Here is an 18,625-nt window from a genome sequence, read left to right as displayed (position 1 = left end):
ATGTCGAACGAAGATAAATGAGATAGAACGATAAGTAAAGCGAAGATAATCGATATAGAATGATATGTAAAACGAAGATCATACTCGAAGTACAGATAGTGATATTGAGGTGTGTGATGTTGATATCCGAGATACAAATTGTGATGTTGAGGTTTACGACGCGGTTGTGGTTGAGGATGATATGGGTACTGTCGGTGTTGGTGATGGTGGTACGGATTATGCTGCTGGTGCTGCTGCTGGTGTTTGTAACCTTCGCACCATATTCTCCAAAGCCGTCACGCGAGTGCGAAGTTCGTTAACTTCTGCTAGTACACCGGGATGATTGGTGGTTGGAGTGAGCGAATGAACAAGATCTGAAATATGGGATAGTATATAATCGTGACGAGATACTCTAGAAATGAGAGAGAAAATGGTTTCTCGAACAGGTTCGCCGGTAAGTGCTTCAGGTTCATCGCCAAGAGGGCAATTTGGTAGATGGAAGGGATCACCCTCTTCATGTCTCCAGTGACTTAGTATATTACGAACCCACCCCCAATTCATCCAGAATAGATGATGGGAGATTGGTTGATCCATTCCGGTGATGCTGCCTTCGGAGCTTGAATGAAAATCCATATCGGCATAGCTGTCATAATCTGAGGAATTCGAACTAGATGCGGAATCCATCTTGTATAATCGGAAAAATGAATTTTTGGTATGAAATAGATTATAGAAGTTAGATTTGATATTCTTCTATACATACTTTACATATGTATATATAATACCAAAATCCCGTAAATTACGGAGAATCTTTGAAAAGATGTCAACTAAAGTCCAAAGTAACAGATATGCTAAGATATGAATTTTGTCTATACACTATCGATGCACTAAATGCAGTAAGACGTGTCTAGACTTATGAATGATAAGCAGGCAATTCCCTAAGGATAATAAGCAAATAATTTACGACTAGAAATGATAAGCAAAACTTTTTGACAGGTAGACACGGTCAAAGTCCAGACTCACTAATGTATCATAACAGCTACTAGTTAGACACACTAATGCAAGACCTGGTTCACTAAGACCACCGCTCTGATACCACCTGTAACAACCGGTCCTAATCCTTCTGGACGGAGTCATCAACAGTTGGTTCCATTGCGATGATCGACTCCAAGTAATGTTCTTAACACGAGCAAATGCACAGCAGAAGACTTAATTCGTACCTGAGAATAACATGCTTTAAAATGTCAACATAAAGTTGGTGAGATATATAGGTTTGATGCTAGCAGCGTTATAACTATGGACCACAAGATTTCATATATAAACATTTAATAAAAATATTCTAAGTGGTTGAGCACTTGGTAACCATACTTAACATTTAATCACGTCGCATATTCCCTTTATTATGAAATCTTACTACACTGTACCAAGTGTAGTCACGAAACGAAGTACTGTGCAACCGTTGAATACTGGTCGTCCAGTCCGGTTGGGGTTGTCAGGCCCGATAGATCTATCAACAGGATTCGCGTTTACAATACCGCTGTAAATAACAGTTACCAAGCTACAGGGAAGTATGCCAGTGGTACAACTCAACGTAGAATATATTTTTCAGTTACTTGTGTCCATATTGTAAAACATAAAATACATGTATTCTCATCCCGAAATATTTAGAGTTTAAAAGTGGGACTATATACTCACCTAATGTATTTTGTAGTAAAAATACATATAACATCATTGAACATGTATAAGGTTGGCCTCGGATTCACGAACCCTTTAAATGTCTTTGTAAAAAGAATTGCCCAACACAGGACTCGAACCCGTGACCTCTCAGTTAACAGAAACCCCTTTAACCACTACACTGCCTTGAGGTTTTCTGTTTTAATTCACAACTTAAATTCTCTTAACCGAAATTCGTATATCATGTGTTATTAATAGTATTTTCAGTTCAACCGCAAACAACTACGGCCCATCAGCATAATCCTATCGGCCCACTAAATAAACTTGGACCTCGGCCCAAGTAATTAATCTCGATCCACCAGCAATATAATTCGTGGCCCAACTAAATAAAATGAATCCGTGGCCTAACAGAATAAACAAAGATCATGGCCCGAGTAGTACTCGTTAGTCCAATACACTAAGTAAATAAGTTTCACCCTTTATTTGATTGGTACGTTTAAGAGAATAAAAAAAAATCTGGTATGCCAAAGAACAAACACACTCAAGTGGCATTTACCAAATATGTTGGCCACTAGTGTTCCACCTACTCCCATATTCTCTTATCACAATCATGTTCCTAACCACCTCTATTCATCATCTTCATCATCGACTAGACATCCTCATAACTCCTCATCATCGTTATCTATTTCGTAACTGCTCAACAGGAGACAAGAAGAGTGGCTGTAGCAGTCTTGAGATGTTTTGTGTTCGAGGTTTAAATAGGAACAGAAAGAACGAAAAGGAAAGGAAAAAAAAAAATATATATGCAGCGAAAGTATCGATGTTTTGCAGGTGGCGGTAACAGTAGGATCAATAACGAATAAAATGGGTTTGTTAAAGATGGCGGTCATAAGTGGTGATTAATGGTGGCGTGATGAATGAACCGGTGGTGATCATGGAGTGTGGTCGTGATGAAAGGTGTCGGAGAGGTGACGGTTGATGAAGGTGGAAGGTGAAATTTGGGTGGTGGCCGGTGGGTTTTGTGAAGAAAACAGAAACATATAGAAAAGGAGAAGAAATATCGAGTAGTAGCCTGTGGTTTCAAATAAAGTGATAGGAAATAGAATCATTTGCAACAGCACTTATAATTGGTGATGGTTTTTGATAGGGTTTCAAATAGAACAGGAAATTAGCTAGAACGTGCAGCAGCAGGTTATGGTTTGTGATGGGTTTAATTGGTAGTTTTCATATAGTAATAGTAATTGATAAAAGATTAAACAGAAACAAAAAGGCAGTAGAAACGTTGGTTTGTGGTCGTTTCGTTTTGAACAACAAGAAGAAATAGAAGGCAATTAAACATGATGATGATATGGTGGTTGTAGGTGGTTAGGGTGGTCCATGGCAGTGGTGGAGATGGTTTAGTGGTGGTGGGTTATTATTCTTGGTTCTAACTGATGGTGGTTCGAAACAGATACATGAAAAGAGCAAGGAGAACGGCTTTAGCAACAGTTGATGAAGGGTGGTCGAATTTAGGGTTGTTCGATGATTGTTTTGATTGTGCAGGTGAGCCAAAGTAAGAGTGCTGGTGTCGATCACAGCTCCAAGAAAAGAGTTGTAACAACTCGTTCATATAAAGGAAAAGGAGGACATCAAGTGGTTATTTGATAAAGATAGTGAAAATGAATTAATCCTTCAACTCCAACTGAATTAATCGAATGCTATATATAATCGAATATGGGATAGGAATAAATCACTCAGGAAATAGATAAAAGGAAAAATACAAAAAAAATAAAAGAAGAAAAGGATTGAAACAGATTTTGGAAATATTATGATAATAATAGATTCTAATGTCGTCCCTTGAATCAAGGAAAGAGTATAACAACATACAGTTATGAACAAAAACTTGATTTAAATGTGATACAGAATTTTGTTCATTTATATATTTATATAGTTAATACTAATAATAAAAATGATGTCCATGATATTTAAATAATGATGATATTTAATAATAATACTAGTAATAATGAAGGTGTAATAAGATACATATTTTTAGAATAATGATATTAAAAATTCTGATATTAAATAACAATGTATGTAATATTAATATACCTAGAATTAACTTGTAATTGCATTTTATATATTTAATTATAACAACAAATGCATATAATACAATATTTACATAATCAGGTTATTATTATATACACACACACATACATATATTTGTATATACACATATTTACAAACAATTAAGTGTTCGTGAATCGTCAGGCATGGTCAAAGGGTAATTGATTACCTAAATATAAATTTCAAACTTTCTATACTCAAAATTACAGATTTTGCTTATCGTGTCGGAAACATATAAAGATTAAGGTTTAAATTTGGTCGGAAATTTCCGGGTCGTTACAGAGGGACCCGTCGGTCTCACCAGATGGTTCGAAAAGTTGGAATCGGTATTCAGGGTTAGCAATTGTTCTGAGGCTAACAAAACGAAATTTGCATCTTGCACGCTGTCTGATGGCGCACTCACATGGTGGAATACCATGGCCCAAGCGAAAGGAATTGATGAGGCGTATGCTACGCCTTGGGAAGAATTTAAATGTGCTATGATCGAGGAATACTGTCCGAGAACCGAGATTCAAAAGATGGAAATCGAATTTATGCAATTGAAAACCGTAGGGAACGACCTTAACAGCTACAACCGTAGGTTTTTGGAATTGGCTCTTATGTGTCCAACCATGGTCACCCCCGAATTTAAGCGTTTGGAGAAATACTTCTCGGGACTTCCTAAGTCCATCAAGGGTAATGTTACCTCATCCAAGCCACCAAGCGTTCCCGAAGCAATGCGCATGGCGCATACTCTCTTGAATCAAATCATCCTGGACGAGCCGGAGAAGGCTAAGTTTGAAACTGTTAGTGGTGAAAAGAGGAAATGGGACAACAACCACAACAACAACAACAGGGGTAGGAACTATGATCAAAACCCGGCAAAACGACATGAAGGGTTCAGGCAAAACAACAACATGCACAACAACAACACCAACCCCAACAACAACAACCGCACCAATCCGAACTACAAAGGAACCTTACCACAATGCAATAGGTGCTACAAGCACCACACTGGGTATTGCAATGTTATCTGTGAGAAGTGCCAACGATCTGGACATGTTGGCAAGGATTGCAAGGTTACCACTTTGAATGTGAAGCCAAACCACAACAACAATGGGCCTAAGAAGTGTTATGAATGTGGAAAGACGGGCCATTTCAGAAACGAGTGTCCTAACAAGCGTAAGGATGGCGGACCACCACGTGCTAGAGCCTTCAACGTTAATGCAAGGGACGCTCGCGACAACCCCGACTTGGTGACAGGTATATTCAAGATCAACAATCTTTTAGCTTCTGTCCTATTTGATACTGGTGCCGATAGGAGCTATGTGTGTAGACATTTTTGTGATAAGTTAGATTGGTCGTTAGTTCCTTTGAAGGAAAGTATGCTTGTCGAGGTCGCCAATGGAAAACTTGAAAAGGTTAACCATATTAGTCGTGGAGCTATTATCAACATAGCTGGTGCAGATTTCGAAATTGATTTGATACCTATCAAACTGGGAAGTTTTGACGTGATCGTTGGTATGGATTGGTTGAGCAAGATAAAGGCCGATATTATCTGTGGAGATAAAGCACTTCGCATACCACAAGGAGATGGTGAACCACTGGTTATCTATGGAGAGAGATGTACTTCGAAGTTGAACCTCATTAGTTGCGTGAAAGCTCAAAAGATTATGAAGAAGGGACGCTTTGCTGTCCTAGCACATGTGAAAGCGGTAGAAACTGAGGTAAAGAGCGTGAACGACGTTCGAATTGTGAACGAATTTTCCGATGTCTTCCCAGAGGAATTGCCTGGATTGCCGCCGCAGAGAGCCGTAGAGTTTCAGATTGATTTAGTGCCAGGAGCAGCACCTGTAGCTCGCGCACCTTATAGACTCGCACCTTCCAAGATGCAAGAATTACAGAGTCAACTACAAGAGCTATTAGATCGAGGGTTTATCCAACCAAGTTTCTCGCCTTGGGGTGCACCTGTTCTGTTTGTGAAGAAGAAGGATGGATCCTTCCGTATGTGTATCGACTACCGTGAACTCAACAAACTGACTATCAAGAATCGGTATCCTCTTCCACGAATTGACGATCTTTTTGATCAACTACAAGGATCGAGCGTTTATTCAAAGATCAATTTGCGATCCGGATATCACCAGCTGAGGGTGAAGGAAAGTGACGTGATGAAAACTGCATTCAGGACCCGTTATGGTCATTATGAGTTTCTCGTGATGCCATTCGGTTTGACAAATGCACCTGCCGTGTTCATGGACCTCATGAATCGTGTCTGCAAGCCTTACTTGGACAAGTTTGTTATCGTCTTCATCGATGATATCCTCATCTACTCTAAGAGCGAAAAAGAACATGAGCAACACCTCTGATTAGTGCTTGAACTCTTAAGACAAGAGACACTTTACGCCAAATTCTCCAAGTGCGAATTTTGGTTGAAGGAAGTACAGTTTCTGGGTCATGTTGTGAGCGACCAGGGTATCAAAGTTGATCCCGCCAAGATTGAAGCCATCAGCAAGTGGGAGACCCCCACTACTCCAACGCATATTCGCCAATTCCTAGGTCTCGCCGGTTATTATCGAAGGTTTATCGAAGGTTTCTCTCTGATTGCGCGTCCTTTGACCGCGCTGACTCACAAGGGCAAGAATTTCATTTGGGAACCCGCACACGAATCAGCATTTCAAACTTTGAAGAAGAAGTTAACCACCGCACCTATCCTATCACTTCCTGAGGGCAGTGATGACTTTGTTGTTTATTGTGATGCATCGAAGAGTGGTTTTGGTTGTGTACTGATGCAACGATCGAAGGTTATCGCTTACGCCTCCCGACAATTGAAGATTCACGAACGAAACTACACTACTCACGATCTTGAACTTGGAGCCGTTGTCTTTGCGCTCAAATTGTGGAGACATTATTTGTATGGAACTAAGAGCACTATTTTTACCGATCACAAGAGTCTCCAGCACATCTTCGATTAGAAGCAACTGAATATGAGACAGCGTCGATGGATCGAGATGCTCAACGACTACGATTGTGAACTCCGTTATCACCCTGGCAAGGCCAATGTTGTAGCTGACGCTTTAAGCCGAAAGGAGAGGACGGCACCTCTTCGTGTTAGGGCTCTGAACATCACCATCCATTCGAACCTCAACAGCCAGATCAGAGTAGCCCAAGGTGAGGCTCTCAAGGAGGAGAACATATCTCATGAACATTTGAACATACTTGTCTCTCGATTCGAGGTTAGGGAGTCTGGACTCCGATGTTATGCCGGAAGAATTTGGGTACCTCTCTATGGAGATCTACGGAACCTTATACTTGATGAAGCACACAAATCGAGATATTCGATTCATCCTGGAGCTGGCAAAATGTACCACGACCTTAAAGAACAGTATTGGTGGCCGAATCTTAAGAAGGACGTTGCGACTTATGTTGGGAAGTGTTTGACTTGTTCGAAAGTTAAGGCCGAACATCAGAGACCTTCTGGTTTACTTCAACAACCAGAAATCCCACAATGGAAGTGGGAACGGATAACAATGGATTTCATCACCAAGCTACCGAAGACGGTGGGCGGATACGATACTATTTGGGTTATTGTTGACCGCCTTACCAAATCTGCACACTTCCTAGCGATGAAGGAAACTGATACAATGGAAAGACTTGCTCAATTATACATTAAAGAGGTTGTATCTCGTCATGGTGTACCTTTATCGATCATCTCAGATCGCGATCCCCGTTTTGCTTCTAGATTTTGGCGTTCTTTGCAAGAAGCCATGGGAACTCGTCTCGACATGAGCACTGCTTATCATCCTCAGGCTGACGGGCAAAGTGAACGCACGATTCAGACCTTGGAGGACATGCTGCGTGCATGTGTCATTGATTTTGGAAAGGCCTGAGAAAGGCATTTGCCACTCGCCGAATTCTCGTACAACAACAGTTATCACTCTAGCATTAATGCTGCACCTTTTGAAGCATTGTATGGTCGTAAGTGCCGATCTCCTATTTGTTGGGCCGAAGTAGGCGAAAAGCAAATCACCGGACCCGAGGTAGTCCACGAAACGACGGAGAAGATTGCTCAGATTCAAGCTAGACTTAAGACTGCCCGTGATCGCCAAAAGAGCTATGCCGATCTTAAACGGAAAGACTTTGAATATAATGTTGGTGATCGTGTAATGTTGAAGGTTGCACCTTGGAAAGGTGTGATCCGTTTTGGAAAACGTGGAAAGTTGAACCCACGATACATTGGTCCATTCGAGATCTTGGAACGTGTTGGACCGGTTGCATACCGTTTGGATCTACCAGCACAATTGAGCTCAGTTCATCCTACCTTCCATGTGTCAAACTTGAAGAAGTGTCTTGCTGCACCCGAACTCATCATACCTTTGGAAGAACTTACTATTGATGACAAACTCCACTTTGTGGAGGAACCTGTTGAGATTATGGATCGTGAGATCAAAACTTTGAAACGCAACAAGATTCCGATTGTACGAGTACGATGGAATGCCAAACGAGGACCTGAGTTTACTTGGGAACGAGAGGATCAAATGATGCGGAAATATCCTCATCTTTTCCCGACTCCTCCATCTACTTCAGCTTAAAATTTCGGGACGAAATTTTCTTTAACAGGTGGGTAATGTAACGACCCTGGTTTTTCCAAAGTTATTTATTAATAATTATTATTATTAATACGCTTGATTAAAAGAATGTATGTAATTACATTTACATGTTGCTTTAATTGCCCGTACTTGAACTTTAAATGCCCGAAACGTCTTTGTGACACCCGGAACTTGCACGAATAATATTTTCAAGTATTATTTACATTCATGATTAATTTTATTAATCATTTTAATTAACTATGGTGATTAGTTAGTTACTTGGGCTTTAATTGGACTTTTATTGGATTACTTGTTAATTACTTACAAACTTGGGCTTTATACATGTACATGGACTTATGAGAGCCCACCCTACTTATTAGTTGGACTTAATTAGCCCATTAAGACTTGCAAGTATCAAACTTAAGTGTAACTAGTTAGTTACATCCATTTAGAATCTTGTTAACACTTGATCCCCATGTAAACACCTCTTTTACCCAACTTTTGTCATCTTTACATGCTAGTAACCATAAGACTTCTCCCTCCCTCCAAATTGCTGCAGAAAAACGTGGCCTTAGAGCCTTTTGATGGGAGTTTTGGCTTTCAAATTTCATTACTTACTTCATTCACATTTACTCTTTCATTTTACACACACATTACTTGCATACTTTTCTCTCTTTTCTCTCTCATTTTTCTCTAAAGATTGTAAGTATTATGAACAACTTTTCTTCTCTTTTCTTTGTCCCAAAACTGAATTTAAACATCACATAATCATCATCATCTTTTGTTGTTTGTTACTTACTCTTGTTGTAGTTTAATTACTTGTAGATTACTAAGTTGTTTACTTACTTACTTACTTGTCTTTCTTTACATGTTTCAAGAATCAACTCTTTAGTTTGATTCTTCACTTATATCTTGTATTTATCAAGAACATTCAAGAACATAATCTATCTAGTTATGTTCTACATATTTTGTTTCAAAGAATTAAAGTTCATAGTTGTATAAACTCTTTACTTGTAGTTCTTGAAGTAACTTTGAAGTTACTTCACTTAAAGATCAACTTGGGTTGAATCTTTAAAAGTAAGAGCAAATATGAATCATCTTCTTGTTTAGATTAGATTTCTACTTTATTTATTTCAAAGATTTAAAGTTTATAATCTTTAATTTTTGTTACTTGTGTTCTTGTTTGTTGTATGTTACTAGAATACCACCTTCATGGTTGGTTTAGGCTTATCATTCATTTTTATTTATTTCTTATTGTTAGTTGCTTACTACACATTTGAACAAGGACATGAAACCAACAAGAGCTTACACTTTGGTGCAAGTATCATGGATCCAACACTTGGTTGTGATCTTTCTTAGTGTTCATGAACTTGTTCATAAACTTACATGTAACCTTGGTTCATCAAACACTTACAACACTTGCACTTGAGTTATGATGGACAAACCTTGGTCAAAATGATGTTAACACATCAACGAGTTGTACACTTGAAGCTATACGCATCAAGGATGAGAACCGTGATGAACATCAAGCACCGAGACAACCGGAACTCTCCAAAACCCACTGTTCTGTCCAAAACCTACTGACCTGATGCTTCTGGAACAGACCAGTAGACCTGGGCTGTTCTAACCTTGATTTTTAGATAAAACTTTTCGAGTAGATAACTTTTCATATAGGACTCGTCTTAATCCGAGTTACGGTTTAGGATTTATGGCCCTCCGATCGTTACCATGTCCTTTAACGTTGTGCAGAAATTTCTGACCTACTCGCACTTAGACCGTCGCCACGGTCAAACCAAGACGAGTTTGCTTCTGTAAATTTTACCACACTTAAGGGACTCATAGACGGAGCCATGACCACTGGTCTCACCTTAATTCAGTAAGGGTAGAGGCCGTGGTGACTGACCGAAGTCAGCCTTTGTTTTAAACGACTTTCATAAACGAGTCTTACTTGTTACCTTTTGTTTAATGATGATTGATGATGACCCTTATGACCTTAATTACGTACTTGTAAACCTTTTGAGACGACTTATTGACTTAGTGCTATTTGACTTAGGTTGAGGACGTTTGGACCGTTACTTGCACACCACTTTCCGACTACTACCTTACCATTACTACTAATCATTGTGAGTTATAGCATTCCCTTTTTACTTTAACTTATTTTGGGAACTGAGAATACATGCGAATTTTATGTTTTACATACTAGGCACGAGTACTTAAACTTTATATATGTGTGGGTTATATAACGGCAGAAACATTCCCTTTAGCTCGGTAACGTTTAATCATTGGTTTTTGAACCATGAACGCGAATCTTAGATATGGATCCATAGGGTTTGACATCCCCACTCGGGCTAGTAGCGCTAGCATTTAACGAGTGTTTAATACTTCGAGGTTATACGCACTTGCCAAGTGCACTTTAAGGGGGTACATTAAACGTTAAGTTAGTTACCGGGTGCCCACGGTTAAGCATATACTTTTACATACTTTTGAAACGCTCGTTGTAGCACTGAAATCTCGTGGCCTACTTACATTACTGTTATACTTAAACTATAGCTCACCAACCTTTGTGTTGACCTTTTTAAGCATGTATTTTCTCAGGTGCTTGAAGTCGCTTCCGCTATCTTACTAGTCGTGCTGTAGAACCCGCTGCCTAGAGTTGTTATCGCATGACTACTTATCTTGCATTCAAACTTTTTACTTATGAACTTATGTTATGTAACGACCATTATGGTCACGTACACTTATTTAATGCTTCTACTTAGCGAAGCATACTTTTGATTTGTAAAACAATTGACGTATGTTATGACGTCACTTTTATTTATGAATGTAAACTCTGTTTTGAAAACGCATATAGTACTTAACCTTGTAATGATCCTGTTGTTGATGGTCCGTACATGATGATTTAGTACGGGGCGTCACAGATAATGTCAACGGCATGAAGATGAGGATCTTGAAGTTGTCGTCGAGGAAGCGTCTACATCGGTTATCCTTGCAATGTGGAAGCATGGTTATCTTCTTCTATCCAAAAGGTGGAGATTTGTTGGTTTATTTTGGCTAGTAGAAGATATGTTTATCCCACATTGGTGGGAGGAAGATGTGAGGGGTGAGTGACTTGGTTATATAAGAGGGGCTAAGTCTTCATTCCAAATCGCACCAATCAATACACTTTAAGTATTTAATTATTTCTTTCTTTCTTACCCTTGTTTGAGAGTTGTATTAGTTAAATATTTTGGAGAGTGTAGTTGGCTTAAGAGAGTCGTCTATATCATTGTAACAATTTGTGATATAGTGTATTTCTCTCTTTGGGGGCCGGTGGTTTTTCTCCTGTTTTGGAGTTTCCACGTTAAATCTTGTGTTGTGTATTGTTCTTATTTCTTTACTATTATTGTTGGGCTGGGTGGTGAGAATTAGTGAGGCCGTAATTTCCCAACAATTATGATCCCGAAACTCTGTCTGTTGGTCTACTACCGGATGAATTCGAAGCAGCCTTCACTAAAAGCGAACAGGCTTTGTTTACTAGACATTACATACCAAAATGGTATTGGATGTTTCTCAACCGACTTCAAATTGGCAACGAGAAACATCTTATCAATGTTGCTAAGCTTCGCGACGAACTTATATACAACCTAATGAAGGAGAATCGGGAAAAACAAATTGAGATAGTTGATGATTCGATGTTAATAACAGGATTTATGAGAGAGTATAGATACAAAACAGATAAATTGATAAAAGATACTCTATTTAATCTTATGGTGGCGGGTAGAGATACTACAAGTTCCGCTCTTACTTGGTTTTTTTATCTCCTTGCGAAAAATCCGGTTGCGGAATATGAAATTTACAAGGAGATTCAAGATCAATTAGGGATGAAAAAGGGTGACAAATGGAAGTTATTCAGCTCGGACGAATTGAAAAAGTTGTGTTATCTTCATGGAGCGTTATGTGAAGCATTAAGGTTATTTCCTCCTGTTCCGATTAACCCGAGAACTACAAAGGAAGCAGACATCCTACCAAGTGGTATCAGAGTTAATAAAAACACAAAAATAATGCTTCATTTATATGCAATGGGACGAATGGAGACGATATGGGGACAAGATTGCTTGGAATTTAAGCCAGAGAGATGGCTATCGCGACGAGGCGGTGAAATCAAACATGTGCCTTCTTATAAATTTTCGGCGTTTCATGCAGGTCCAAAAGCTTGTTTAGGTAAAGATATATCGTTACTTCAAATGAAAATTGTGGCAGCTAGCATTATATACAATTATACATTTGAAGTGATGCGAGGTTTGCGAGATACCCAAAATGCTTCCGCAATCCTCCAACTCAAATATGGGTTGATCGTCACATTAAGGAAAAGGAACTGATAGAGGGGTGAAGCCACGTTAACCTGGCACTTGTTTGTTATCTAAAAAATAATAAAACTGGTCTCAAATATGTTTAGTTTTGGTGATCTTTTGTATTCTTAGCATCTATGATAAGTAGCAATGGTTAGAACTTCTGCTACCAATTGTTATCAGTATATGCATCTATACAGGTGAAGAACGCACACTATAAATGACATCTCGATCAGGTGGATATCTAGAATCAAAATCAACGAAAACTTACAAAAGCAAGCCACGCCTTGTTTTTGATTGGTTGTTCTCCTTTGTATGTCTTCTAGGTTTCGTGGCTCGCCATTTCTCCCTTGTTGTTGTATCCTTGTTTCTTGTTTAGGTTCTTTCAATTTTCAATTAAAAGTCTCTTCATTTATAGAGTCATCTTTTTTTCACAAAATAAATAAATATACAAAATCTAGAATTTAAATTATGGAGTACTGAGTGCAAGTAACAGATACAACAAAAAATAAGAAAAAGCAAGTCTAGCTTGCAACTAGAGCATGTAAACAAAGTTGCTGCATATTAGTTGAACTAGTTATCAAAATTAAAATTTCATGATGAATCAGAGCAATAATGAAGAAACAAGTAGAACCTGTAACATAAACAACAATAATATAGTCATACGCATGGTGAAAACACATCAGATTTAAGTGAAGACTAACAAAAGAAATACTTTCTTGCATATTACTTGGTATCTTACCCAACATAACACAAGAATAAAACCAAATCACACAAATTTGTTAATCAAAAAACAGAAAAATCAAAAGGAAACCATTCATTATCCAACAAAACAACATCTCTAAAATCCGAAAATCATAACCACTTCAATACTCATCGTCTTCACCTTCATCTTCAACACCTTCAGCACCAACTTCTTCATAATCTTTTTCAAGTGCTGCAAGATCTTCACGGGCTTCAGAAAACTCACCTTCTTCCATACCCTCACCAACATACCAATGAACAAATGCTCTCTTTGAGTACATCAAGTCAAACTTATGGTCAATGCGTGAAAACACCTCGGCAACTGCTGTGTTGTTGCTTATCATGCATACGGCTCGTTGTACCTTTGCAAGGTCGCCTCCTGGTACAACTGTTGGTGCCTGATAGTTGATCCCGCACTTAAAACCAGTTGGGCACCTGTTATAATATCCAAATTTATCACCAAATTTGTATTTACGAATTTATCATATACATTTAACATATTCTCAAACCATCATTCTTACGTAAGGAAATATTCCCTTTGCAAGAGTTGCTGTTTTTTCTTTTCTTTTTTTTTTTTCTGTAGAAAGAGTTCTTTCCTTGTGCATTTTAATGTTCAAAATAAATCCAAAACTTCTAATTTTTACAACTGAAGTTTGTTTTGTATAACACATAATCAACGGTGATCTCAAAAAAAATAAATAAATAAAAATAAACAAACAGACAAACATGCAATTCAAACCAACAGCAATAATTATAATGAAGGGAAGTAACTGTGACTTGGTCAAATTCTTGATTGGTGGATTGTCGTTATGTTATCTCAGGTTATAAAAAAAAATAAAAAATTAAAAATAAAAACACAATAGTTTAAACGGAACGGGTCAATTAGTTGACAAATTGGGATTAACCCCCGAGTGTAATAATTTTTATAATGCTTATAAATTCCTATATCAGTTTTTATTCAAATCCCTTGAATTTTCTTGAAATAATAATACTATTTTGACACACCAATTATTATTTAGTAACTTTTATATTCTGGATAAAAAAGGTACAGAGGGTTACACTAACCTGGCCCATTATGACCCAAACCAAATTGGACCAGTTACAAAACCCGCCCATTTAGCTACATCTACTATCATTATTTACTTACCAGTCAACAAATTGCACGGTGCGCTTAGTTTTGATTGTAGCAACAGCAGCATTAACATCTTTAGGAACAACATCACCACGGAACATCAAACAACACGCCATATATTTTCCATGTCTCGGGTCACATTTAGCCATCATACTTGCAGGCTCAAACACCGAATTCGTGATTTCAGGTACAGATAACTGCTCGTGATACGCTTTTTCAACTGAGATAACAGGTGCATATGAAGAAAGCATGAAATGGATACGAGGGTATGGTACAAGGTTGGTTTGAAACTCTGTAATATCAACATTGATGGCTCCATCAAAACGAAGGGATGTAGTTAAAGATGATATGACTTGAGAGATTAATCGGTTTAAGTTTGTGTATGTTGGTCTTTCAATGTCTAATGATCTTCTGCAGATATCATAAATCGCTTCGTTATCTAAAAGCACTGCAACATCAGTGTGTTCGAGTAACGCGTGTGTTGAAAGAACACTGTTGTATGGTTCTACAACTGCTGTTGAGACCTACAAATCAACAAGGATAGATTAGTAATAACAAAGAAAAACTAAGTATAATAACTGCATATTGTTCTATTTAGGGCATACAAAGTTATACACATATGGATCAAGATGTAATTAAGGTACCTGAGGAGAAGGATAGATGGTGAACCCAAGTTTTGACTTTTTTCCATAGTCAACAGACAAGCGTTCCAACAACAAGGACCCGAGACCTGAACCAGTACCTCCACCAACAGCGTTGAATGCCAAAAACCCTTGCAAGCCCGTGCAGTTGTCTGCTAACTTTCTTATTCGATCAAGGCATAGATCAACAATCTCCTTCCCCACTGAAAGAATACAGTTAAGCAATTTAAGTCAAGTTCAAACAAAACTGTTTCTTTGTGTATATTTGATTGTACATCCATATAGTTGTATATATATGTGTGGCGAAGAATTATAACTAAATACCTGTATAATGACCCCTTGCAAAGTTATTAGCAGCATCTTCTTTTCCAGAAATAAGCTGTTCAGGGTGGAAGAGTTGGCGGTAGGTCCCGGTTCGTACTTCATCAATGACAGTTGGCTCAAGATCAACGAATATTGCTCTTGGCACGTGCTTTCCTGCACCAGTTTCACTGAAGAACGTATTGAATGCATCATCTGCAACACCAGGTGTGGTATCACTGCAAAACAAGAACAAACACTTTATTAGCCACAAATGACATCAGCAAAGTGAATGCAAGGAGACATATCATTAAAAAAAAGTCAACAAAAAAGTCAACCACAGATCCCTAACTGAAGGAAATTAAATTTCGAAATCACGATTGAATCATCAATTAATTATCAAATCTCACATTAAAAGTTTCAGATCCATAATTTAAATCAATTCAAACACCTCTAATCAATCAATCAAAATCTTCTCCATTTCAAGTAGCAAAAACCTAAAATCATGCCCTAACCAACACATTACAATAAAATTCAGATCTATCACGCCAAACACAAATTCAATCCTAAACAATAAACAAATTATATAATCATATACACATATAACATTATCAGAATCAGATGTGATCTCACATAAACATCAATTAAAAGCAGCAATTGCGTTAAAGTAAAACTACATAAACACAAAATTCACACAAAACCTAAATCAATTGTAATCACAACACATATTAATACATACATAACTAAAATTACTGAAAATAAAAAAAGGAAGAAGAATCAAACCTAGGCATCATGCCATCGGGCTGAATGCCGTGTTCGAGGCAATAGAGTTCCCAACATGAATTACCGACTTGAATTCCGGCTTGACCTATATGTATACTAATGATTTCTCTCATTTTACTATGTGTGTGTTTTTCAGTGTGAAATTAGTATGTGTATTTCGCTCCGATCGAAGAATTGTTCACGAAGATATTATGATGGAGGTAAATGGAGAATATAATAGTGACTGAGTGCTAATAGTGGGTCCCGTTCACTCGAGCCAGCCTTTCATCCGTCCCCAGCCGGTTTCAATGATTTTACTATTTTACCCTTCTCTAGTTGGAAAACAAAATGTTAAAGGTTTGTTTATCTTCTGGATTTTGTATTATTTCAAGTTTAATGGTTATTTTATGTGGGTTTCTTTTTTTATTTGTATTGTGTCGTATTGTTCCAAATGTTTTACATTATTATGATGTTTTTCATTATTTTCTTGAAAGCATATTTTATTGTCGGTGGAGTTTTAGAAAATGAGTATATTGTTATGTTCAGTTATGTCTAAATCGATAGTATTAGGTGTTAGATATATAAATGACAAATAATATGTCACCACTTGGTAGATCACATGATCAGAGTTGTTTGATTTAAGTTATTGTGAGTTGTGTTGAATGTGTGAAGGTAGTGGTAAATTAATTTGAACTTGTTTCATGCTTAATTTACCTAATATGTGCCCTTAATGATATTGTGTTTGGTTGTTTTAGATTTGCAGTTGTACTTTTGTATGTATGAAATTCTCTTTCGTTTGGTCTTAAGGTCGTTGTTAGTTTTTCGGTTGGTGGTCATACAGTATCACAAGAATCGGTGTCTGTCGTTAGAAATTGTTTTGTTGGTATACTTGTAATATAGAGGTTCTTGGGATTCGCATCTTCCATTGATAGAGTTTGCTTACAACAATTCGTATCATTCAAGTATTGGAATGCCGCCGTATAAAATGTTGTATGGCCGCAAGTGCAGAACTCCTACTTGTTGGTTAAAAGCAGGTGAGAAACAATTTGCAGGTCCCGAAATTGTTCAGATAACCGCAGAAAAGGTCAAAATTGCACGTGAGAAATTAAAAGCAGCTAGAGATCGACAAAAGATGTATGATGATCCGCGCAGACGTCTGGTAACATTTAATGTAGGTGATCGTGTATACCTGAAAGTTTCGCCGTGGAAAGGGGTGATCAGTTTTGGTAAGTGTGGTAAACTAGCACCTAAGGTTTATTGGGCCATTTCCGATCAGAGAAATTTTGAATGATCAAACCGTTGTTTTAGATCTTCCCTCTGAGTTAGCAGGAATTCATAACACGTTCAATGTGTGTTATTTAAGGAAGTGTAAAGTAGACGATGAAAGTCAAATTCTTCCATTGAAAGATTTGAAAGTTGACTTGACCAAGAAATTAGTAGAAGAGCCAATTCGAATAGTGGACAAGAAGGTCACAAAGCTAAGAAAGAAACAGATTCCAATGGTGTTAGTGGAATGGCGACAATTTAGGTTCTAACCTGACGTGGTAAACCGAGGAGTTAATGAGGGCGCGCTATCCCCAGTTGTTTGACCTTGACCAGATTCCGAGGACGGAATCTTCTTAAGGGGGTAGATTTGTAACATCCTCAATTGGGCCTAGCTGTAAGATTACTAAATTACCCTTACGTTTGTGTTGTGTTATTATATGCTTTTATTTGTATTTAATGTTTATTATTACTTAATAATGTGATTAGGACCAGTTTGTGACAAGGGTCACAAAACATGTTTGTTTATTTAATTTAGACTTCGTTTGGGTTGCCAAATGATGTACGAAAGATATCAGATAACTGATAAATACCCGTGTGTTGCATAGTGTGGGAATTAAAGAACCAAATATGTTGACTAGTGCTGCCCATTTTCTCCATTCTTCCAGATGATTCCCAAACACCTCGTTCTTCATCTTCTCCACCTACACCAAACCCTAAACTCAAATCTTTGTTCTTGAGCTCGAATCTTTCTTACTATCTTGTTCCTTGTGATTTACTGAATCTATCAAGGTAAGAATCACAAGTTTTCATGCTTTAATCTTTGAGAAAATTGAGTTTTTGTATAAAGTTTTACAAAGTGAGTAATTTGTGTCAAAATGGTTAGATTTGATGTTTTTTGAGTCTAAATTTTGTGGGTTTAGGTTTCTACATGTTTAGTGTCTTCAATTTGATTAGTTTTGAGATCGTAATTGAGCTCTAGAGCAAGAATTGGATGAATTTGGATGAAACCCGTAGCCGTGTTCTTCAGCACCTGCAGATAAACACAGTCGGCCGAGTGTCTCCTGACACTCGACCGACCGACTCGACCATCGACCTAGTGTGTATGACCCACGACCGAGTATGTCTGTGAGAGAC

At 37.8% G+C, this 18,625-nt stretch overlaps 2 protein-coding genes across 3 annotated transcripts; one reads left to right on the top strand and one right to left on the bottom strand.

The window, feature by feature from the left end:
* Positions 1 to 11,860: 11,860 nt before the first annotated feature.
* Positions 11,861 to 12,676, top strand: LOC139875626 (alkane hydroxylase MAH1-like). The gene has a single exon (XM_071862949.1). It carries the CDS (start codon positions 11,861 to 11,863, stop codon positions 12,674 to 12,676), a length of 816 nt encoding a protein of 271 aa, XP_071719050.1.
* Positions 12,677 to 13,296: 620 nt separating this feature from the next.
* Positions 13,297 to 16,419, bottom strand: LOC139876884 (tubulin alpha-5 chain-like). 2 transcript variants are annotated; one of them, XM_071864287.1, is made up of 6 exons: positions 16,247 to 16,419; positions 15,488 to 15,702; positions 15,167 to 15,366; positions 14,538 to 15,046; positions 13,705 to 13,825; positions 13,297 to 13,619 (listed from the first exon to the last, which is right to left on the bottom strand). In XM_071864287.1, the coding sequence occupies exons 1-6, from the start codon at positions 16,357 to 16,359 to the stop codon at positions 13,488 to 13,490; spliced, it is 1,290 nt and encodes a 429-aa protein (XP_071720388.1). In that variant the 5' UTR covers positions 16,360 to 16,419; the 3' UTR covers positions 13,297 to 13,487. The 2 variants fall into 2 exon arrangements, with proteins under 2 accessions (XP_071720388.1, XP_071720387.1); XM_071864286.1 differs by having other exon boundaries at positions 13,301 to 13,825.
* Positions 16,420 to 18,625: the final 2,206 nt, after the last annotated feature.

Source organism: Rutidosis leptorrhynchoides, chromosome 11, assembly GCF_046630445.1.
Source record: "Rutidosis leptorrhynchoides isolate AG116_Rl617_1_P2 chromosome 11, CSIRO_AGI_Rlap_v1, whole genome shotgun sequence".
NCBI classification, from domain to species: Eukaryota; Viridiplantae; Streptophyta; class Magnoliopsida; order Asterales; family Asteraceae; genus Rutidosis; species Rutidosis leptorrhynchoides.
The sequence above is the reverse complement of the archived record's forward strand: the minus strand, read 5'-3'. Positions and strand labels throughout refer to the sequence as shown.